A 26,083-nucleotide genomic window follows, 5' to 3' on the forward strand; every position below is an offset into this window, starting at 1 on the left:
ATATATATATATATATATATATATATAAAAATATATATATATATACACACACACAAAATATATTTACAATTGTAGTATATATGACAATTAAATATTAATATATAATATATAACAATTATACATTAATATAAAACATTAATTTTATATGTACATTTACAACTGTAATATATACAGTATATATACACATTAGAATTATTTAACATATACAACAATTAAATAAATATTTATATTACAAATATTATTTAATTATTAAATTATAAATATATAGTAATATAATTAAACATTCAATAATTTAATAATAAATGTATCATATAAAATAATTAATAATTATTAATCATTTATATATGTTTATAAATATACATGACATATATATATATATTAGGGATGTGCATCTCATGACTGAGGCCGATACGATATGCATCTCGATGCATAGCCAACGATACGATACATTAAATACACATATGAAGCAGCTACCTATGCGATGCGATACGATTCACCCGTTACGATGCAGTGCGATCTGATTTTGATTCGATTCGATTCAGCACAATGCGATTCGATGCAATGGAGAAAATATGATCACTTTTAATGCCTCGAGGCCTGTTTCATAAAACAAGTTAACCAAATAAGCCAGGCTTATTTCAGTTAGTCTGACTCATTGTCAAATGCTTTGGTTCCATAAAGCAAATTTAACATAGGCCTAGATCAAGCTTAGTCACTGTGGCAACCAGTGTTAATTTCGTTGACGAATAATTTTCGTCAACAACATTTTTTCACAGACGACAACGAGACGATAACAAAATAAAAATATTTTTGAATGACAAAAAACTATGACGTAAATCTATTGACATTTTCGTCAACTAATAAAAACGAGACGAAAATGTTAGGGAGGGACGATTTGGGAAGAAATTCATTAAATTTCAGAACGAATCTGCTGCGTGGTTCGGAGGTTAGATGCGTACATATGAACCGGCGGGACATAAGCTAACATACACTTGCTGCACGTCGCATAAAACGTTCAAAAATGTCAATATGTGGGAGTAAGAGAAGAACAGACATATAGATAAATCTGACGATGCAAGAGAGAACTCATTTCGGTCCAGTTTTCTGAGCGCAGACACTGAAGCACACACAGAAAGCGCATCTCACAGCGCACAAATACTCTCTCGAGTCGCATGAACGGAGAATTACACACAAAATGATGTCCAACTGTCCCTTTTGACGAGTATTCACGTAAACATAGTTGACTTATGTCTTAAGTGAACGTAAACAGTAGGGAAAACGTGTATCAGTACATTGCATTCATTGCATCCGTGCATTCTGTTTTAAAGGGACAGCAGCCTAATTTAGTTGCTATTACTAAAACTAAAAACAATTCAGATGACTAAAATATGACTAAAACTAAATGGCATTTTAGTCAAAACTAAATAAAAATTTGCTGTCAAAATTAACACTGGTGGCAACTTATGCTGGGAAACTAACCTGGTCTCAAGCAGGCTAACTGTCAGGCTAAGCTAAGCTCCTCTACTGACCAATAGGAACCCAATGATATTACCACCGTCTTATATATATATATATATATAAAATATGTATAAATATAAAGGTATATATAAAGGTGAAAACACAATACATATCTTATAAAATATATATGCATATACTTACAATTGTATTACATATGATGATATAAATAATACAGTAAAACACACATCATATATACATAGACACTAGTGTTGTCAAAAGACCCGGTATTTCGGTACCAAGTCGGTACTAAAAAAATGAAAACGTTATGGTACCAGGTTGTTTTAAGTACCGGTGGTACCGAGTACCCGGTCAACCCGGTTCTTCATGCGCTATCCGAAAGCTATTCTCTTCCAGTTTTGCCAAGTCCGCGGTTTTCCCGCGGAATTGGGCTGCTTTAACACTGTTGCTGCGGGTTGTTTTTCATGTCTGCGGGTTGAAAAACGACCCCACTAATGTGATATTTAGCCCCTGGAATGCGAATTGTACCAGGGGAACCCCGCCAAAACATGCATATTTTATCCTCAGAACGTGATTTTTAACAGGGGACCCCCTCGAAACGCGATTGGGCGGGTTTTGTTGTGAAAACCTGGCAACCTCTTCATAAAAGCAGTGGCGACCTCAAGAGGAGGAAACACATTAAACTAACAAAACACCCCGATCAAGTTCAAGCAGGTAAGTTTCAATTACATTTTTAATATTTAGAGCTTCTGTAATGAATATTATTCCATATTTTAATTTGAATTTCGGACTGAAATAAACATTGCCCGTTAGCGAATACATAGTTAATCATTAGCATAAGTGCAGCTAACACTAATATAATGAGCATTAGAATGAATTTTGTTCATTTTGTTCAAAATGATTTCTTTGTTAACTATTTAATGCTCTTATAACTTTTATTACTGTAAAAAACAGGAGGACATAATGGTATTTACTATTTTTACACACCAGAGGCTTTTAAATTAACTGTGTAACTAAAGTAGGCGTGTTAGAGAATGTACAAATGTATGGTTAACAGTGTTTATGTCATATCAGTCCGTCAGAAAAAGTTGTTTTTTTGTTTGTTTTTTTTAGTTAGTTAGTTGTAATTCTTGGCTGAATATCTCTAGCAGGTTTTAAAAGCCCTTTAAAATTAAATATGAACACAGTTTGGATTAAATAAAAGTACAGTCAAATTTTATCTCCTGTATAGACTTTACTGTACAATGACTTGATGTTTTCTAATGTGAGTTAGATCTAGTAACATCTTACAGTGAGTGAACAATATATTTTTGAACTTTGAAATTAACCCAAAGAAGAATAATTGACATATAACTATTGTTTATGGTCAGGTCATGTTATCTAACAAATAAAATCTTATTGTAAAGTGTTTTTAATACTACAGTTTGCATCTATTTGATATACACTTAATATTTGTAATCTTATCTAAATTTATTATAAAAGCTGAGGTTTGTTATTTCCTGAAAAGTTATATTTTAGCTGGTGTCAATGATCTAATGTTGCATTTGGTCAGACTCAGCCCATTGCTTTACTTAAGTATATTATATTTTCCTTTTACAGCTGCAGACTGAGGAAGATCCTGAAACACACCAGCAAACCCTAAAACAGACAACAGTTTACAGATGTTCTTCAGTGGCAGCAGAAATATGACTAAACTTTTGGGTGAAACTTGTTTACTTTTTTCATACTTTTATTACTTGTGGAAAAACTTGAAACAATTTTAAATAAGTATAAAGAATGGCGTTGGTTTTGTACATTTAATTTTTGTTTAACGTTATTAATAAAAATGTTGTTTAATTAGCATGTTTTTGTGTTTTGCTTTGGTACCGAAATTGGTACCGAGAACCATGGATTTTCACTGATATTGGAACCGAATACTGAAATTTTGGTACCGTGACAACACTAATAGACACATGTATATATACACACATACATATGGACATGAATACATATATACATGCACATTTAAGTAAAATATTTAATTTGTACATTCACTAATCATCTGTTAAGTGTTATATAATGCAATAATGTTTCAATTGCTATAAAAAAAAAAAAAGTGTTACCAAACTGTCATATGCTAACTAAATGAAAACTCTAGACTGGATACTGCACACATATATGTAAACGAGGCCAAATCAGTTACTACACATGTAAACATGCCTAGATGTGTCTCTACAGAAGACAGCACAGGGGACGGGTGTTAGTCGCGAGGTATGAGGACTGTATTCAGATATATAGAGTCTGGGGTGTTAGCTGTGCTCACGCGTGTTTGTTTGTGTGTGTGTGTGTGAGAAAAACAGACCTTTGCAGTGGGCATAGGGCATGTTCATCACATAATCCTCTCCTCTGTTCAGAAACGACAGCCTGGCTTCACCGTCCAAGATGGCCGACAGAGAGTTTCCTGAGAAACACGCCAACAAACTCGCACTCAGACGTGTTATACAAAATGACGAGATTTATCGTAGCGCATCTTCTGTCTTACCGTAAAACTTGGACTTGGCCAGGATGCTACCGCTGAGACAAAAGCCATCCTTCCTGTTGCTGACGTAAAAGGCTGAAACCGGAGGATGATGGGATACCTGGAGGAGGACAGACACTTTATGTTGGTGTGAGGCTCGGTAGACACTGAGTGGAATTAAAGTCAATTTTGCTGCTTCACCTGTTCTGCGATGTAGAAGGTTTTGCTGTTGGTTTTGCTGTGGATCCATAAACAGCGAAATGTTTCTCCAATAATGGGGTTGTACGGTTTCTTCAAACCCTGTCAGTGACAAAAATAATGAAAATATGATGGAAAATGACAGATTCGAGATGTCTGAAAGGTCTATTAGTGAATGAGCCTTTACCTTTGGCTTCTTGTAGAATCCAGAAATGTACCATTTGACCACTTTCTTCATACGGTTATAAGCGTTTTCCTCCACCGCCGCTCTGATAAGATTAACAAAACACAATTACAGTAAAGTTACTTTAAAACAAGCTAAAATCTGATTCGATGTTGTTATGTGTATTATTATTATTATTTTTTACCAGGGTTATTATTGCTAAATAACACTAAAAACATTAAAAAAATTCTTTACTTGAAAAAATAAATTAATTAAAGAATTAATTAAATAAAAAAATAAACAAATTCTCATTTTCGTTTGGTTTAAGTTACTAAAATTACTAAAACTAAATAAACTAATAATAATAAATCAAAAGTAATAAATATTATATAGACATATTTAAAAAAAGAAAACTAAAATCACAAAAAATACAAAAACTTTAACTAAAATTAGTGTGAAAACATCAATAAAAATCTAATTCAAAATATTAACAAAAACTATAACAGTATTTCAATAATACTAAAATAACATTGATTTTGACATTTTAATTTGACTTTACACTGACGATTTGTTTATTATGTTTATTACTATGTGGACAATTTGTTTATTATTATTATAAATAAATGTAATCCATCTAATTTAATATTATTTAGTTACAGTGATTTTACCATGTTTGGTCCACTTCATTTTTAATCCATAACTATGATAAAATTATTTTTAAATAAATTACATATAATTAATTTAATGTAAATAAATTAAACAAAATTAATATAAAATTTTAATATAAACAAAAAATAAAATAATTAAAACAATTTTTTATAAAATATATTTTTGTTAAATAATTCGATTTTTTTGATAAATTATGTTTTTTACACATTTTATAGTCCCAAATAAGGGACTGATTTGTAAAACAGAGACAGCAATTCCATGCTCCTTTCCAATGTCATTTAGTTCATTATTTATATACCATTATAGTAGTTAGCTTTTATTTTTATATTTTCATTGTCATATTTTTATTTTTAGTTTAAGCTTTAATAATTCTATGATGTTCTTTTGTCATTTTTATGCCATTTTATAATTTATATTTAGCTTTAATTTATTTGTATTTCAGTTTATTTCAGTAATAACTAGAACTTCAACTTTAATTTATTTCAGTTCTAATTTTCGTTTTGTTTTCTACTTTAAGTTTCATCAAAATTTTGTATATTATTTCAGCTTTATTTCAATGAGGATTTTTAGTAGTTTTCCTTTTGTTATTTGTGAACATAAAGGAGCATCTGAATAATCGGAGCATCCCTGTGTCTGTGTGTTATCTTACGCGGACAGGAAGTCCGCGTGATAGTAGTAATCGGACAGTTTGTCCAGGAAGGATCGTGGCTCCAGGATGAAGGTGGGAAGCACGACTTTGGACAGGTCCATGCCGGGCCGAACCTGCTTTAGTAGAGTCCAGATCAGAGATTTATTCTCCTCTGATACCGTCTCCGTTTGAGACTCTTCGCCTGCCTGAAACACACACACACACACACACACACAGCTTGAATGAACAGATTGTGTCATATCCACCACAGACTTACTGTTCATCTCCCAGCTGTCTGCTGTAAAAATAGCCGTCTGAATATTGTGTTAGCATCTGTGCATGCCATTATCATCATTTAGTTGAGGGATTGCATCACACACGCACCTCTCCCAGCTCCTCGTGGCTCTGCTCGATGTACGACGTTTCCCGCAGCGTCTCGTTGGGATCGAGGTCGATGTACGAGTCTTCCTGTCGCTCTGACGTGTCGCTGTCGCTCTCTTCACTTTTCTCCATCACCTCGTTCTCCCACTCCTCCTGCTCCTGCTCGTTCTCACGGTCCGATTTATCCGAGTACAGGTCCGGATCCTTAAACTGATCGCTGTCGTTAAACCTGACGGATCACACAAACTCTCAGTTAATATGCAAACACAGGACTTGCATTAATCGGTGACTAGTGGTGCTTCAACTACTTCAGTTTCGGTCAATATATGCATACAGAGTGAAACAATCAGTTCACAATATAAAACAAGCTAAAATCAGGTTTGATGTCTTGATGTCTTATTTTGCCTTTACGCTTTTATGTGGACAAATTGTTTATTAAAGTGATTATTATTATTATTATTATAAATAAATAAATAAAAATAAATGATAATAAATTCATTTATTATTATTTAGTTGCAGTGATTTTATCATGTTTGGTTAATTTAATTTGTAATCCTTAACTATAAAAATGTTATATTTTGTATATTTATATAAATATACAATTTCAATATAAATACAAAAAATGTAATAATTTTTTTAAAAACACTTAATTTTTTAAAGAAAATGTATAGTGTTGGAAATAAAAACTTCCAAATAGTGAGATTGGTTTTTAATGGCATATGCTTTTGTTGAAGCCACCCATTCACTTCATTATTTTAACATATTAAAATTATTTTTATATAAATTACATACAATTAAATTTCAATAAATATACAAATATAATCATAAAAATGTAATATAAATAATAAAAAATATATTTTTTAAACACTTAATTTTTTTAAAGAGATTTTTTTACTTCCAAAGTAGAGATATTGATTTTTAACGAAATTATTTGTAATGGTATATGCTTTTGTTGAAGCCATCGGTTCACATTATTTCAACTTTCAGTAGTTTTGTCCAATTTTCAAAAATATTCTGTTTCAAATCAAAGTTTGTGATGTTGTGATTAAACTCGTAGCTGCTTGTTTTGGTTCATGGCTTATAATGCGTTTATGAAGACGTTTTTTAAATCCCTATGGGAAAATAAACGGGAAAAACAAACAATTTAGCCAAAAAAGTGGACGTTAATGCACTTAATTGTAAATGTGCATTGAAAATTAAGTCATTTCTGTTACTGGTCATGTGCCATAAAATAAAAAGTACTATTGTATTAGCCAAGACTGAACTCTCACTTAAGATTTAAAGGAAATGTCACGGCACTCAGCCGCTGAACGTCCGACATTAAAAATGAACATGCAAGTGTCACCTTTTATCAACGCTGAATTAAATATTCATCTAAAGAGCCAGTAAGATGACAGCTGGCTGTGTTAATGTGCGTGTCTCACTGAAAGCCCTGCATGTTGTGTGCCCTCAGCAGACTGTAGAAGTTGATGTGCGAGTGCTCTGCGGTCTGCGTCGTCTCCTCTTTGCCCTCTCGGATCATCGTTCGCTTCAGCAAACTCGAGCATTTCAGAGCCAGCTCAAGAGCGTCCATCCAACAGCGGCCTACACACACGATGCAGTGTGTTATAAAGACTGGTGCTGCAGTAACATACAGCTTTGTTCTGTAAATCTGTGTGTCTCACCATCTGATTCTGAAGCAGCTCTGAAGATTAGGTGGCTGCTGGGTAACGGCTGAGTGATGGAGCCAACGGCTTCTCCTTTAGGACCCTGAGACACAAACATAAACACTTCATCCAACTATCCAAATAACTTTTTACATTAATAAAGGATTATAAGAAATTTAATGAATATAACAAGAGCCCATATTATACATACTTGCTTTCTTTTTTATTTTATTGTTTTATTAAATTTTTTACATTGTTTTATAGTTTTAAATATATAAAATGTTATATACACACTGTTCAATATCTGTTTTAATAAAGAAATTAATACTTTTATTCAGTGAGTAGGCATTAAATTGAACAAAAGTGACATTTATAATGTTACCAAAAATTCAAATAATAATAATACTAATAATAATTCAAATAAAGTTCTTCTTTTGAACCCTCTATCAAATTCTTTCTAAAGAATCCTGACAAAAAAATTAGTTTCCAAAAAATATTAAAAATTGTAAATAGTTTTATTATAATAAATACATGTTAATATAAAAATATTAAATATTAAAAACATTTAAAAAACATTAAAAACAATTTAAAATATATTCTTTTATACTTTCTATTCAATTCCTTCCAAAGAATCCTGAAAAAAAAGTAAGCTTCTAAAAAGAAAAAAACAGCCAACATTGATAATAATCATAAATGTTTCTTGAGCAGCAAATCAGCAGGATCATGTGACACTGAAGACTGGAGTAATGATGCTGAAAATTCAGCTTTGATCACAGAAATAAATTACATTTTACTATATATTCACACAGAAAATAGTTATTTAAAATTGTAATAATATTTCACAATATTACTGTTTTTACTGTATTTTTGATCAAATAAATGCAGCATTGGTGAGCGGAAGAGACTTCTTATAGACCCTAAACGTTTCTCAAATGGTAGTGTGTTTTAAAATATTAAATGTCTAATATTTCTATAATATTTTTTAACATTACATTCAATATATATGCTTTTATTTATTAAATATACACACATTATATAATTTTTTTTTATTATGCATCTAAGACATCTTTTAGAACTTTGAATAATTAGAACCCCAAAAGCATAACAATGCGACTCCAATAATGTTCATCTTAATCTGAATGGCTCTCGCTGAGTTTTCTCATGCACCTTGACGGCCCAGATGGACTGTTCGAGCGGGTGGAAGAGCTTGAAGCAGAAGCCGTCCTTCTTGGAGGGTCTCTCGATGAGCTCACAGGCGTTGAGCAGGACGGTCCCAACCCACTGACCATTCTTATTGGTCTTATAGATGAGCAGGACACCTGGCTTCAGCACACACCACAGCTTGGTCCAGCTCTTCAGCGTGCCACGGATCTGAAGGAGATAAAACTGACTCATAAACGACTGGACGTTTTCTCATATGGTTTGATTGTGTGATCCAAAGCTATGATCAATTTAACCTCCTTTCCTCCTGACCCTGCAGGTCTTTTTTCACATACTATCAGCAATGTGAGCATTACTGTGATTATTAACATGGGTTGTTTACCCCTGCAGGAAGATGGCAAAATGAAAAATGATATTCACTTTTTAATCATGCTTTTGTCCCGTTGGATTTACTACCAAAATTTAATGCATCCGTCTGCTGTGGATGCATTGCGAGAGATTCTATGAAGAATGAAAAATGTTTGAGACCAGTTATGCAGAGATGTGCATTAAAAGCATTATACAATATGCATTACTAAAACAAGATTTTGCACCATAAAAAAGTGTTCTGTAACAACTCTCTACACACACCGTGGCAATAGAATCGCCATTGGCTAGTACATTTTTTAGTTTACTCGCCAGATAGACACACAATATATATATATATAAAGCTTATGTTTGTAAAATGGCACAGCTTTTTAAATATCTGAAAGCACACTCTTAACATCAGCCAGTCAAGCATTATATTATGATATTATGATAATTAATCATTATTTAATGATAGAACTTTAGCAATTAGAACTAAAACTTGGTAATCATGTATGAAAGCATTTTTTGTCATTTTAGCTGAACTTAGGACTGGTGGTGGTGCTTCAGATATTGTTGGTCATGTAGTGTTTCTGTAAAAAAATAAAACTACTACTCTACTTCTAATAACAATATAAAATGCACTACGGATTAATAAGCTGCTGGGTTCATGAATATTAATCACGTTGTCTGCGTTCGCTCAAACTGATTTGCTGACATCAAAACAGGGACGGTAATTGGTGAGTGCCAGCCAATGAGATTGCCGTTTGCGCATTAGCTCCGCCCACTACCGGAGAAACCTGCATATCTTCAGCTTGTTCTTAAAAGCTGAATAATTCTAAATGAACTGTTATTTTTACAGAAGAATACAACAAAGAATATCATTTACATGTAGCACATCGATTCTGTAAGACTCTCTCACTCGCTCTCTCTCAGTCTTTGCGTGTGTGTGAGAAACACAGCGCTATCAGCAAAGCGACGGCGAGTCGTGTGTCTTCACACTAGAGTTTACAGTGCGTCAAATACGGGTGCGCTGCGCACAGATCGCTTGATGGAGAGTGAAACTCTGAAACACTCAAGTCAGAGTGAAAATATATCTGTGCTTAACTTACACTTAGCCTCTAACACACACACTGGCGAGTAAAATCTAAGAATTTATTAGCCAATGGCTAACGATAGACATCATTTAGTCGCCCAGAGTGAAGATTTAGTTGCATGTGTGAGTGATTTACTCTCATTATAGAGGGTTGTGTAAGTTAAGCCACACCAAAGACTCCAGTATGAAAATGGCCTACAAGAATAAACACATTTTAAGAGCAAACCTTGAGCCAGTCGGCCATGACGATGACAGACGGATCAGTGATGGTGCTCAGCAGCTCTTTAGTGGCACGTTTCTTCTCTTCCCTGTAGTTCTTCTTTTGCACCTGAATAGACATGCACGCAAAACATCACATTATTAGTCATTATTATCATTAGTAATCAGCATGCATAAATAAAAAAATGCACTGAAAGTCTGTATTGATCAGTGTGTCATTAATGAGTATGGCTGTACCTTGAGTGACTCCTTCTTAGTAAGCTTGTTTCCAGACGCCGATACATCCTTATCTGAGCCATTATAGAGCTTTGTTTCCGACTGCAAAACCAACATAAATGTTAGTAATTTACACGGCATGATGGACATTATGATATTATGAACTGTGCATTAGGCTGGCCTAAATTAATGTGGCATAATCCATACATATATACAAATTATTTATATACACACACACTAGGGATGTGTACGACGACTAATTTGACTGTCGTTTAAACTGAAGTTTTGTATCTGACTAGTCGACTAGTCTAAAAGCAAGAAACCCCCAAAAGATGGTAAGAAAAAAAACAACTTTTTGCGTGTGTGTATATAATAGCCTACATTTGAAATACTTAATCTATGAATCATACTGTCAAATCCCTCAATGTATTCCGCAAAAAATAGGTCACAATTATGCCGTACGCTTGCCTCGCTTTGTATCTGACTAGTCGACTAGTCTAAAAGCAAGAAACCCCCAAAAGATGGTAAGAAAAAAAACAACTTTTTGCGTGTGTGTATATAATAGCCTACATTTGAAATACTTAATCTATGAATCATACTGTCAAATCCCTCAATGTATTCCGCAAAAAATAGGTCACAATTATGCCGTACGCTTGCCTCGAAAAATCAATCACAGAATTCTTCATCTTCATATAACGTTAGCCAACATATTAAAACACAAGTCAAAACCAATAGGAAATTTGATCAAGGAATAGCATTAAAACGGCTTTTAAAAACATACTTCATCATGTAGGCTATACATGTTCATCTAAAAACAAAACGAACAAAAAGAAAGACAGGACCTGAGGAGATTAACAATTCCTGCACTTGAAAAAACACACTCGGTAGGAATTGAAGTCGCAGGCACGCAGAGATAACGAAAAGCAAGCCAACAGAATTTCGGAAAGCGCCTGGACATCCCACACCACCACCAAAGTAGGTGTTCATTAGAGGAATAGACGGCGTGGACGGGATCACAGCAGCGACGGGTTGTAGTGAATGACGTGATTGACATTTGCTGGCTTTGGCTAATCTCTAAGCTTAAGCCTACATGCCTGTATTGAATATGATTACGCATCGCTCCAGTAGAGTTATTGTAAGCCAATAACTATCTATCTATCTATCTATCTATCACTGTTAAAACTGAAAATAAAATTAAAATCATTAAAAAAATTCTGTTACTTGAAATAAACTAAATATTAACTTTTATTTCAGTTATATACATATTAAATAAAAATAAATAAATAATCAATAAAATATTAAACATGATTAATAATAGATATTAATTAAACTTATTTCAGCTATATTCAGCTACAACATTTTTCAATTTCAATTAAAAAATGAATTAAAAATGAATAAAAACAATGTAGATATATTTATAAAAATAATAAAAATGATAAACACAGTAAAATTACTTTCAGGATCATTATACTTAAAACTGAAATAAAATTAAAACCGTAAAAAACATTTTCATTACTTGAAATAAATATTAATCATAACACAAAATACAATATAATGCAAAATACAGTTTTATAACTAATGAAGCACTCACAGTCAGAACATTTAATCAGTTCACCTTCCAGGTGGGTCTAAGCTTAATTTTGGACCGGTCTTTTAATTTCACCCCGAAGCTTTTCAAAGCCGATTAGGTGAAATATCTTTATGTGAACATGGGTTAATTAGCCCTTTGAAAGGGTCTGAAGGATCTCTGTTAAGTCCTCTCTGACGCTCGTGTCTGACGGCTCTGGGATTTATTCTGGATTTCGAGTGCGTCTCTTAATGGTCCGTCTGGATGTGGTGGCACGTCTACGACATCTAAAACCCACCAGAGTGACTCAAGCTAACCTGTGATGCACTGATTTAGCATTTATGTGTGTTCACAAATCTAGTCTTATCTGGTCTAGACTAACGGCTTCAATGCTACGATGCATTTGATCACATTAGCGAATGTGGGATGTTAACGGACCAACATATTAAAACACAAGTCAAAACCAATAGGAAATTTGATCAAGGAATAGCATTAAAACGGCTTTTAAAAACATACTTCATCATGTAGGCTATACATGTTCATCTAAAAACAAAACGAACAAAAAGAAAGACAGGACCTGAGGAGATTAACAATTCCTGCACTTGAAAAAACACACTCGGTAGGAATTGAAGTCGCAGGCACGCAGAGATAACGAAAAGCAAGCCAACAGAATTTCGGAAAGCGCCTGGACATCCCACACCACCACCAAAGTAGGTGTTCATTAGAGGAATAGACGGCGTGGACGGGATCACAGCAGCGACGGGTTGTAGTGAATGACGTGATTGACATTTGCTGGCTTTGGCTAATCTCTAAGCTTAAGCCTACATGCCTGTATTGAATATGATTACGCATCGCTCCAGTAGAGTTATTGTAAGCCAATAACTATCTATCTATCTATCTATCTATCACTGTTAAAACTGAAAATAAAATTAAAATCATTAAAAAAATTCTGTTACTTGAAATAAACTAAATATTAACTTTTATTTCAGTTATATACATATTAAATAAAAATAAATAAATAATCAATAAAATATTAAACATGATTAATAATAGATATTAATTAAACTTATTTCAGCTATATTCAGCTACAACATTTTTCAATTTCAATTAAAAAATGAATTAAAAATGAATAAAAACAATGTAGATATATTTATAAAAATAATAAAAATGATAAACACAGTAAAATTACTTTCAGGATCATTATACTTAAAACTGAAATAAAATTAAAACCGTAAAAAACATTTTCATTACTTGAAATAAATATTAATCATAACACAAAATACAATATAATGCAAAATACAGTTTTATAACTAATGAAGCACTCACAGTCAGAACATTTAATCAGTTCACCTTCCAGGTGGGTCTAAGCTTAATTTTGGACCGGTCTTTTAATTTCACCCCGAAGCTTTTCAAAGCCGATTAGGTGAAATATCTTTATGTGAACATGGGTTAATTAGCCCTTTGAAAGGGTCTGAAGGATCTCTGTTAAGTCCTCTCTGACGCTCGTGTCTGACGGCTCTGGGATTTATTCTGGATTTCGAGTGCGTCTCTTAATGGTCCGTCTGGATGTGGTGGCACGTCTACGACATCTAAAACCCACCAGAGTGACTCAAGCTAACCTGTGATGCACTGATTTAGCATTTATGTGTGTTCACAAATCTAGTCTTATCTGGTCTAGACTAACGGCTTCAATGCTACGATGCATTTGATCACATTAGCGAATGTGGGATGTTAACGGAGACTTCTCTAGGGTTATTTCTGACATGCTGCTAATCAACGCCCGTCCCCCTGCTGTCCCGTCACCTCTGAGACGCTCCTGACTATGTATAATTAATAAACACGGGCTGAAGACCCGTACCGATCCAATTCCAGCCCCAGAGGATCATGGGTAGGGAGTTTACCTTGCTCTTGGATATGGAGTGTGAGGAGTCTTCTTTCAGAGGCAGGATTTCGTCTTTGCCACGATCAAAACCTGCAAAAACAAGACATTGTGATTCAACTCAACCGGTTAGGCTGATATTTCACAATCATCTAAAAAAATAACAGGTGTAAACAGCACAAATCTTCATGTTTATAATGTATGTGCATAAATGTTTTGACTTAGAAGTACACAATTATGTGTTTCAGTGTTATTTTGGTATCATTAATATACTATTATAGTTTTACTTTCTATTTTGAATTAGTTTTTATTTTCCATTTCCATTTTAGTTAAAGTGTTAATAACTTTGTGTTTTTTGGTCATTTTTATTTTTTATAAATATGTCTATATGTCTCAGGGTTATTCTATTTAACTAAAACAACATAATAATAATACTAAATAGCAATAAAACATTTTATTCCAGCTAGTTGCCAATGCAATATTTCTCATTTTCATTTTAGTTTAATTTGAAGTACTAAAATGACTAAAACAAAAAATGAAATAAAATAAAAACTATAAACATTAATATTTAAAAAAAAAAAACTGATAAAAATTACAACAAAACTATATTACTAAAACTTTAAATAAAATTAAAATGTAAAATAAATAAAAAACTGATTCAAAATATTAGTAAAAACTATAATAGTATCTCAATGGTAATAAAATAACACTGCTGTGCATATAGAAATATTAAATAAAAATATAAAAACCTCAGTTTTGTTCGTCCTGTTTTTTTTCCTGTGTAATATTCATCACCAAATAAGGTTGAATATAAGTCATGTTATGTTATGATGCAATAAAAAGAAATATTAGAAACAAATATTAGTGATAATATGCATATACACACAAATATACATGTAGGATTTTCATGATACCGACACCAGTGAAATCTCACAAGTCTCAACACCACCGACAAGTCTAAGAGAGATTGGTTATATGTTGCTAATAAACAAGAAGCCAGAAAATGCTATATGTTTTCAGCTTACACTTATGAATAGTGGTTTATTTATTTAGCATTTAATACAATATCCACATCAAATGCTATATTCAAGGCAAACTCAAGAATAATAACATTTAAAATAATTATAATAACAGTAATACTTCAATGACTATATACAATAATTCCCATGAGAAATTTATTTATTTATTTTGGTAAACGGTGGCATTTTCAGAGACATTTCAGTATTTTATCAGCTTCACCTGCTCCATATTCAGCTGCACTCAGGTATAAAATCTGATCCCAGACCTGTATCCATTTACATTTAGTCATTTAGCAGATGCTTTTATCCAAAGCGACTTACAAGTGAGGACAATAGAAGCAATCAAAACCAACAACAGAGCAACAATATAATATAAGTGCTGTGACAAGTCCCTCTAAGTCTAACGCACTACACATATCAAGGATTTTTTTATTTTAATTTTTTATAATAAATAGAATGAATAAAAAGTAGATAGAGCTTCTGTTACAGGGTCAAGTTATTATTATCTTTTATAATAATTAAAAGTAGATAGAATAGGAAAAGAATAGACAACGCTATTGTTTTATTTTTAATCAATAAAAAGAAAACAAGTAGATAGAATAGAAATAGAATAGAGAGTGCTAGAGTTAGAGGATCAAGTGTAGATGGAAGAGATGTGTTTTTAGCCTTTAGGACGGCACTATAATGCGCCGTTCACTCGCAGAACGCAAGCTTCTAGAAGGCACATAACTCTGAAGCAATGATTTTAGGTAAAGTGGTGCAGAGTCGGTGCTTGTTTTGTAGGCAAACATCAATGCCTTGAATTTTAATGCAAGCAGCTAATGGTAGCCAGTGCAAATTGATGAACAGAGGTGTGACATGCGCTCTTTTCGGCTTGTTAAAGACTAATCTTGCAGCAGCATTCTGGATTAATTGTAGAGGTTTGATAGAAGTGGCTGGAAGACCTGCCAAGAGAGCATTGCAATAGTCCAGCCTGGACAGAACAAGAGCTTGAACAAGGAGTTGTGTAGCATGTTCTGATAGAAAGGGCCTGATCTTCTTGATGTTGCATAAGGCAAATCTGCAGCACCGGACAGTTCTAACAATGAGATCAGTGAAATTCAGCTGATCATCAATCATAACTCCAAGAGGCCACATATTTCAAGAGCCGAGCCTGATTTCAGCTAAAGCAGAATCTGTGATTATTTCAGTCCCGCGACCATAAAAAAATATCTGTGTGATGGCTGTATCAACACTTCTGAATGCCGTGAAGAGGAAAACACACACACACACACACACAGCTTCTAAACATCACCTGAAAATAACAGGTGTAAACCGCATAAATCATGCTTATGATGTATGTGCTGATGTGTACTAGAGTTTTTGACTTATTTGTGCACAAGTGTGTGTTGCAGTGCTATTTTAGCATAATATAGTTTTTATTAATATTTTTAATTAGTTTTAATTTTAATTTTATTAATTTTAGTTACATTTTTTGTAATTTTGCTGTGTGTTTGTTTTTGTTTTTTTAAATATAGGTTATTTAAATATATTTCGAAAAAATATAATTTATATAGTTTTATGTTTTTGGTTTAAAGTTTTTGGTTGGTTGTATTTAAAATGAGTTATTGCCATATCACATACCGATTAAACATGCAACAATATAATAAAAAAAGTACAATAAAAACCAACATTATATAAATTAAACAAACTTAAAACCTTGTAAAATATAAAAATAGACAAGATATTGTACACACAGTTCTATAAAAGATTCATTAAACGTACTAACGTTAATGTTAATAAAAATAATTGCAATTGCAAAGTTTTTCAGGTTCAAAAATTCAAAATATTAATAAATACTAAAATAACACTGCTGGGCTATAAATATAACCATCTTCACTGTTTTTCAGTTCATGTTTATTTTATTTCAAGTAACTCAATGTTTTCATGGTTTGAGTTTTAGTTTAGATGGTGACAGGTCAATGGATGTGTGACCCTGAGGAAAGTATAACCCTTCATCGTTATCAAAAAACAGATTCATAAGATAAAGCCAAGGACGATGCGTCAATGAGTCTGTCAAGACTAGTTCGTTTCTCAGACAACTATAGCACAACTGTCACTTTATATAACATCTCTATACTTGACGGAGTCAATGTCTCGGCTTTGTTGGGCTAAAGTGGAAGAAAAAAGTTGACAAGTTAAAAGAAATTATGATTGAAGACACCATAAAATAACTTAATAAATGCAGTTTTCTGTCCTATGTTGGTCTACTGACATTCTGACTTATCTAAGATTGGACAGGATGAATCGCAAACCTTTTTATAAAGTGCTATTTGTTATTTAAAGACATTCCCAGTCCAGAAAGCAGCTTTATTGGACAAAAATATGCATACGCCCCTGCAGAGGATGTAAAAACAGCAATATTTTTGGTGTGTTTTCCCCTGAAGAGAAAGACTGCAACATTTTAAATGTGTATACACCGTAAAAAAAGATTTTTTGAAGGAGTGTTTTAAAAGAAAATACTATTTCAGTCTTTTCACTTTAAAATTATTTGCGTGTTATTTGCCGTTTCTTTGTAATTTTTGTGAAATTTACTAGCCATTTCTGAGCAAAAATTGTTTACTCTACACTTAATTTTTTCAGTGTATCTGCTAAAAATTTTATTTTACTAACTTTATAGTACTTTTTATATAGATATATTACATACAGATGATCTCAGAGCACAAATACTGACAACTCTTTCCTGCTATATGAGTCACGCAAGAGGCTTTAATAAAGGAAAATTGTGCTTTTTACTGACAGAATGGGACTGTTTTCAAGCTCTCCAGCATCTGCATCAAGCCTCAAGATTATAGCATTATAGTCTCACCTGATGTTTTTGGATCAGGCGAGCTGCTGCGGATGCAAATGACGACCCATCGATCGGGTAATCAAGTCTATTGTTTCCTGTTTCTCCTCCGCAAACCGGGCCAATCATTGTGTTCATCTCGGAAAAACAAGCCACTCCAAGAGCTCTTCAACATGTTAATCATACGCAGAAAAATCCACACGTCCTCAACCTGATGAGAGCATCAGCATAACTCGTCTATTAGCATATTAGCCACCTATTCTGCGTCGCATAAATCTGCATTAACCATGCTTTCATTTAACAACAGGCTCATGTGTGTCAGGATGTAGTTTTACTTCACAATCTACTGGAACTGGAAAAACTATCCTACTGATTAAAGTGGACACACACACACACACACACACACACACACACACTTTATCAGTCTCTGGATATCTAGTCTCCGACCTCAAGTCTGTCCTTAAAAAACCAAACAAACAATAAGCATGAGCGACCTTTAAATTCCTCTGTCCTGTCAGTTTAGATTTATTCATAAAACACATCCCTAAAACTCAATACGTTTGCATTGCATTAACAAATAATAAATTGCCCTTTTGATAAAAGTCTAAAATACAGTTTTTTATGACCAAAATAAATTAGTTTTAATTGTTCTGATTACAGATATGAAGAACGGATCAATAATTCATTTTATTCCACATTTTTAAATGACTATAAAAATCATTAGACTACAAAAAAAGTCAAATATTTGTCAATATTTAATAATAATATTAACAACTATTATTATGATTATTTTTGTTGTAATTGAATGATTATTATTATTGTGATATTTTATTTATAATAATAATAATAATAATAATAATAATACAGTTTTAATAAAAACTTTTAATAAAAATATTGCAATTATAAAAATCATTAGACTACAACAAAAAAACTGTATTTAATAATAACAATAATAATTTTTTTTGTTGTAGTCTAATTATTTTATTATTGTGGTGTTTTCATTTACACAACAACATTACAACAACAATAATTGCTTTATTATAAATAGATATATTACAATATTAAATAAAAATCATTAAAGAAAAATTCATTATCAAGCAATATTTTGAAATTACCACAGAGTCAAAGTGTTTACACTTTTCAGGTGATATATATATATTTGAAATGTTTTTTATATGTGTTATAGTTGTCTCTGCATATTAAACTGGGATTTACGCATTTTAACATCCACTAACTCATCCCAGAGTCTGAGTCTAGTTGATCTGTAATTGTTGTCATAACACAGACATTTAGCGCCGAGCTACAGGAACACAGCAAGACGACAGCTCACTCCACGAGGAGCGAGAGGAGACATCTGTGTGTGTGTGTGTTTAATAAGCCCTAACACTGCATGAGTAATAATCCACTCATAAAGCAGGACCTCACAGTCAGACTGATTATTAGCCAGAACTGAGACACACAGAGAGAGAGAGAGAGAGAGAGAGAGAGAGAGAGAGAGAGGGAGAGGGGTGGAGACAGAGAAGAGATGGCTTGGACTGGATCTACACAGAAAATCTGAAACTGAAAAGCACTGACAGATCTTTGTCAGACAGCAGCTCTGCAGACATTCACCTGCTTATCAAACATTCAGCACACGTGCCTGCAGACCGACAGACAGACAGAGAGTCCAAGCACAGATAAAACTATCACTGCCATCTGCTGAACAACGCTGACTCCCGTATGTCTGTATTATATTTGAATAATGTAAGCGAAAACAACCCAGAGAGGGTGATCAGGACCCCAACATGAAGATCGAACCCTTCAAATGCATGAAAGCATTGTGCATGAATGCTTGTGCAGCATGTTTCCGTGTGAATTTGTGTTTGTCTGCAGTGAGAGAGTGACGTGTCAGATATTTCCACACTCCTGCAGCGTCCTTGACTACGGCAAACCAGCAGAGACGGGTGTAATTCCACCCCGACCGCCCTCGCAAGCTTCAGTCCATCTGAAGGACAGAGACCATCATCTAGAAACAGACTAACTATCTGTTTAACACTTCATATGACAGACGTGCCACATATGAGTGATTCTACAGACTTAAAATTAGGGATGCACGATATATCGGCCACCATATCGGTATCGGCCAAAATTTTCATATCGGTGCATCCCTACTTAAAATGTTGTGTTCAGGTTTTCTGTGCTTCAAAATGTTAGTTTATATCATTGCATTGGACTAAAACCTACCGACATTGTTGACACAGAGTATAACAACTAATTTTTTTACTTTTTTGGGACTTTTTTCCCCCACCCTGTTACATTTGTAGTGTAACACAAAGATTATTATTATAAATAAAAATATTACAAATATAAAAATAATAAAAATTATTGTACTACAACGAAAACTTGCATAATGAATATTCAATGATAACAAAAACAACAACTATAATATTCATATTGCAATTTTTTGTTGTAGTCTAATAATTGTTATCACTGTAATATTTTAATAATAACAACAACAATATTGATTTTCATCATAATATAATGAAATTCAATATAATTATTGTTTTTTATATAATAATAATAATTATTAGTATTGTTATTATTTTGTAATGTTATTTTTGTTATTACTAAATATTCATAATAGTAGTTTGGTTGTGTAATCATTAAAAAAAATGTAATTGTTAAGTAAATAATTCTTATATTAAATAATAATAATAAATATTATTCTTTTTATTATTATTATTATTATTATTATGCAATATTCTAAAATCATATTGATATATTCTAAATGCACATATAATAATAATAATTATTATTATTATTATGCAATATTCTAAAAATATTCTATACTTTTACACCTTGCTACACTTGTGGTGTTGGTCAAAAATGGCCGGCCTATAAAAAAACAAAAAACAAAACTCATTATGCTATATTATTACAAAATATGAGCTCAAGCACCTCAGTTTTGAGGGGATATTGCCAAAATTATGCAAAAATAATGTAATTTTTCCAATTAAAAACTGAAGTGCATGAGCTCAGACCAATGAGGCCTACGATCAACCCGATCCAGAAGGAAATCTGAAAACCTGTGCTAACTGAAAGAAAACAAGCTGACAAAAAGACTGAACCCTAGATTTGTTTATAATCTAGCATAAAAAGATATTTACAAGCAATTTTTAAAAGGCTAGTCATTTTTGACCAGGAACACCAAATTAGGTAAAGGATTTTTAGCACAGCACAAAGTTAAAACTCAGGTTTTCACCCTCTACACTTGACAATGTGAGCATCACAACCTCATTAATGCAGAACAAAGCAAAAACACCACGTCCTTGCAGCACAAAGATAAATGGAGTATTACTGCGAGTCATCCGGTCAGCACACAGGTGTCAAGACGGGAAATGCACCTGTGCTTTTGAGCACGCTGTATATTAATAGTCACACATCCGTGCTGATCTGCCAGCTCATACAGTAAAGTGCAGATCCGGAGCGGCGCGCTGAAAAATCAATCTGTGGGATAATAAAGCTCAACTTGTTCCGGAAGTAAAAATTTCGGTGAAAATGGAAGAACCTTTTAAGACAAATCAAGCACTCTGAGGTTTAGCAATTGCATCTGTCAACTTAGTTTAACTTCATTAAAAAAAGATGATTATTGGTTATGTAGGCTATAGGAGAAAGTAGCTATTGATCCATTTGAAGTGAATCTGACAAAAACATATTTCTGGTGTTATTGTGCATGTTATTCAAATAAAACAAAACAAAAAGTAACCTTTCAACAGCATATAATTACTTGATCCACCTATTAAACAACTTTTCTTGTTAGATGATGTCATCAAGGACACTTTTCGCCATCCAATCAAATTGCGATGGATAAAAATGAAGCCCTGCCTAATACCTTTCACTCTGAAAAACATTACGAAAGTTGCAAAGATCTTCTAACATAATGTAGCTGTAGCAAAATAGACATTCAAAAGAAAAAAGAAAAATAGGACTATATTTAAGATTTAAGAAACAGCGAAGAAAAGGCAAAAAAAAATTTTTTAATAAATAAATGATAATAATAATAATAAATACAAAACCAAACATTTTATTATTAATTTTTTTATTAAAAAATGCATTAATTTACTTTTTTTTTTAAATGTAATAAAATCTGCGTAAATATGTTAATTGTGAAAACAATTACATTTATTCAGTTAAAAAATATAAACCGTTAAAATCAGTGCTTTCAAAACGATTAATCGCATCCAAAATAAAAGTTTTTGTTTATATAATATGTGTGTACTGTGTATATTTATTATGTATATACAAATACACACACGTACAGTATATATTTTGAAAATATTTACATGTATATGCATTTATATTCTTATATTTTATATATAAATATATTTAATATATAAACATAATATATTTTTCTTAAATATATGCATGCATGTGTTTGTATTTATATATACTTTATAAATGTACACAGTATACACAGATTATGTAAACAAAAACTTTTATTTTGGATGCGATTAATCGCGATTAATCGTTTGACAGCACTAGTTAAAATATATCAATATTCAAATAGTTACAATTTATTAAATATAATTTAATATTATTTATTAAAACAAAAAAAAATATTGATGATAAATAAATAAACCTTTTTAATGTGTATTTAAAATATATTCCGTTTTTAGTAATATTACAGAAATCTTACTGTTTTATGACTGACAAATGTGCATTACATTAAGTTTATTATTTATTATTTATGTTAAAACTGTGTAATCCAAATGGATATTTTTTTATGCAATCCAAATATAAAATCTTACATTTAGGCCTAAATAATTTATTTTCAGTAGGCTGCAATAAAAACACAAAAACCCATCTGAATCACCTGAAATCCTACTAAATTAAGTTGATTCATTCTGCAAACATTTTACGTAAAAAAAAAAAAAGTGATGTACTTCTGAAGCAGTCAGTTTAGTTATGCTTATGGGAAAATGAATGAGAAAAATAAATGATCTCTGTTGAGCTCTGCATCTTTATCCACTATAATGACACATGAAGCTGGATCTGAGTGACAGTATTAAATCAAAGCCATTACCCTCTGAGCGAACCCCGCTGATTTTCACACAGGTGAACGTGACGCGCAGATAAGATTTGCACGAATGCAATGTACTCTGGGTCCATTAGCTAATCTCTGCTCAGTGGACTCCATTAAAATGCTAAAAAAAGGATAATGATAATGAAAATGCCGGGTAAGCATACAGACATGAATTTTAAAATAAAAACACTATCCCTGAAGCATTCTAAAGGAAGACTAGCATCTGCCAGTGTCAGTACATCCAGAGTGCAGCGTGCCTGAATAAGAGCATTTCATGCATCCCTCTCTTCTTCAAATCATAATCATGAGGGATAAATGGAGCGCAGGCCGCACTGACATGAGTCAGATTCACTGTGAGAGCTGAAACTACTCAATACTTGCAGCAGCAACATCTGCGTCCTGCTCAACAGCTCGAGCTAAAGACCTTGAGTAGACGACAAAGCAAAAACAGTCCTGATTTATGCTATTTCGACCCGTATGATTAATTTCCCACCAAATGAGGTTTCAGAGAACTATGGAAATGAGAACTGGTTCTTCTTTGGAACCATTTACATTTTTTTAAAAACACTGGAACCGAATGATTTGGTTCTTGAACATTATTCTTCTGCCGATGTAGACAGAACACAGTAGTAAAATATCTATAAATATAAAGACAATTTATATTTATATAGTCACAAATCAGTCTCAGGACCGATTCAAACAAGAAACTTCAGATAAACGGAACCATTATTATGTACATTACTAAATCATAAAACTTATTAAGACTGAATTTATTAGGACTTGTAGGTGCAATTACCAAAATTATTACAATAAATTCAAAAAACATTTAATAAAATATAATTAAATAAAAAGTTATTATTATTATTAAACAAATATTAATTCATTATATATAAAAAATATATTATAAAATATATTACCAAACATTTTTTTGTTTTTGTTTTTATATTTTTGTTTTTAGTATATTATAGATATATATTTAGGATAAATTATTCCTTAATTATTTAAATAATATTGAAGGCGTTAAGTGGAACCAAAATTGTAATCATACAGATATATTATTATTAATAATAAATATTCATATAATAATATTATGTATAAAAAACATAAAACCAGTACAAATTTAATACATTTAATATATTTGTATTAATATTTGTAATAAAAAATATATTACTATATGTTTATAGATATATTATTAATAATAAATATTCATATAATAATATTATAAATTAAAATGTATATTATTACATTTTATGGATATATTAATAAATAATAATACATTTGAAAAATTTACATAATACCAGTAACAAATGTATACATTTTATATACATTTTTAAATTAACATTATTTACTAAAAAAAGGATAGGATAAATTATTCTTCAATTATTTAAACATAAAATATTTTTATAAACATTCTATATTATTATTACTATACATATAATAATATTATTAATAAAAAACAAAAATGCATTGTTTTTCTTAATAGTATTTACTATTGAGATTTTGGTTCTGCTTTAATGTTTAATTATTCTTTTAATAACAAATAATTAACAAACAGTTTATACTAACTATATACTCAACAATACACTAAACAAAACAAGTACATTTTTGTTTACTATATTGCAGAGTATTTAGTAAGGATACATTTTTCTTTAATTTTTAAATGAATAATGAAGACTTTAAGTAGAACCGAAATCACAATAGTTAAATTCCTTATGATTCCCATCCCCAGTGCTGACTACAGAAAGATGTGCATTTAATAGCACAACGTTTTATTGAAGGTTGAAATGAATGTAATACATCACACACTCAAAAAACTGTGATGCAATGAATAACAGATGCGGTCGATTAATGGATGCACTTTAGTTTGGAGAGCAGTCCAGAGTCAAATGCACACGTTCAGTTGACAGCAAGCTGCCAAAACAATAAAACTTTAATAGACTGCTGCTACGTCCACCATTTAAGACCCAGTTGCTCATCCTGGCACTGGCATTGATCGAAACTATCTGCCAAACAAATAAAACACGTAGAAGTTTCCCGAGATGGACCCACCTGGCAAGCAGACGGACAGCTCGTTGTAGCCCCCAAACGAGGCGTTGCGTATGAGTTTGCGTCCGTCGGGATGGGGCGGCCGGCCCGAGATGGTTCCTCCACAGGTGGAGAACCGGCGGCGGCCCAGAATCCCGTCTTGCTTCATCATGAGGACGGCTGTAGGGTGGCCTCACCCTGAAGAGGGCGAGGCTGAGGGGCTGCGGCGGTAATTCGGTAGTCACCACACACACACACACACAAACACATTCAGCTCTGCTCTACACACATACTCCACTGCTGCTAGTACTACAGCTGACCGAGCGCTCTGAAGATACACTCACGCTCCCTCACTGTTACTCACTGCAGCTCCTCCCTCTCGCTCTAGAGCGGCTGTGTGTGTGACAGAGAGAGAGAGAGAGAGAGAGAGAGCCGCGGATCTCATTCTTGGACGCCACTGACCATCAGTGGGGGAAAAAAAAGCTTCAAGCTGCGATGTCACTAGACACCTGTAACTCATGTTTTTTCCCCCAGTTTTATTCTGATCTGATTGCATGATGTTTGTGGTGAATCTCAAAAACGTGTCTGACTTATATTTAAAAAAAAAATTCTAATACATATTTAATTTGGGTTTATATATTTTAGTTTTATTATTTAAAAAATTATACTCTCTCTCTATCTCTCTAACATAAAATAAAAATAGAATAAAATACTAATAACAGTAATATATATAACTCATATTTTTCATAAACAAAATAATTTTTAAAAAATATATTCTAATACATATATATATATAAACACACAATTCTTTAATCATAACAATAACAGCTATACATAATATGAATAAATATAATACTAATATAAATAACAATAATAATATGAATAAAATAATATATATTATTATTATGCACAATTTGTATTAGTATTCTTAATAGCACTATGTATATTACTATTGTGTGTGTGTGTGTGTGTATATATATATATATATATATATATATATATATATATA

The 26,083-nt window shown here is 32.2% G+C and overlaps 1 protein-coding gene across 2 annotated transcripts in view; it reads right to left on the reverse strand.

Annotated features, from left to right (window-relative positions):
• LOC107590523 (oxysterol-binding protein-related protein 8) overlaps positions 1–25,670 on the reverse strand; it is a 35,834-nt gene extending 10,164 nt beyond the window's left edge. For both annotated transcript variants that reach the window (XM_016279296.1, XM_016279295.1), the window contains exons 1-13: positions 25,099–25,670; positions 14,164–14,234; positions 10,717–10,797; positions 10,487–10,588; positions 8,826–9,029; positions 7,677–7,761; positions 7,437–7,596; positions 6,016–6,241; positions 5,653–5,837; positions 4,359–4,440; positions 4,175–4,273; positions 3,998–4,094; positions 3,818–3,916 (exon numbers count right to left, since the gene is read on the reverse strand). In XM_016279296.1, the coding sequence (XP_016134782.1) occupies positions 3,818–3,916; positions 3,998–4,094; positions 4,175–4,273; positions 4,359–4,440; positions 5,653–5,837; positions 6,016–6,241; positions 7,437–7,596; positions 7,677–7,761; positions 8,826–9,029; positions 10,487–10,588; positions 10,717–10,797; positions 14,164–14,234; positions 25,099–25,246 (1,639 nt within the window). In that variant the 5' untranslated portion in view covers positions 25,247–25,670. The remainder of the gene's footprint in view (positions 1–3,817; positions 3,917–3,997; positions 4,095–4,174; positions 4,274–4,358; positions 4,441–5,652; positions 5,838–6,015; positions 6,242–7,436; positions 7,597–7,676; positions 7,762–8,825; positions 9,030–10,486; positions 10,589–10,716; positions 10,798–14,163; positions 14,235–25,098) is intronic.
• Between the last annotated feature and the right edge of the window lie 413 nt (positions 25,671–26,083).

This window comes from Sinocyclocheilus grahami, unplaced genomic scaffold, assembly GCF_001515645.1.
Source record: "Sinocyclocheilus grahami isolate Dianchi unplaced genomic scaffold, SAMN03320097.WGS_v1.1 scaffold129.1, whole genome shotgun sequence".
Lineage (NCBI taxonomy): Eukaryota > Metazoa > Chordata > Actinopteri > Cypriniformes > Cyprinidae > Sinocyclocheilus > Sinocyclocheilus grahami.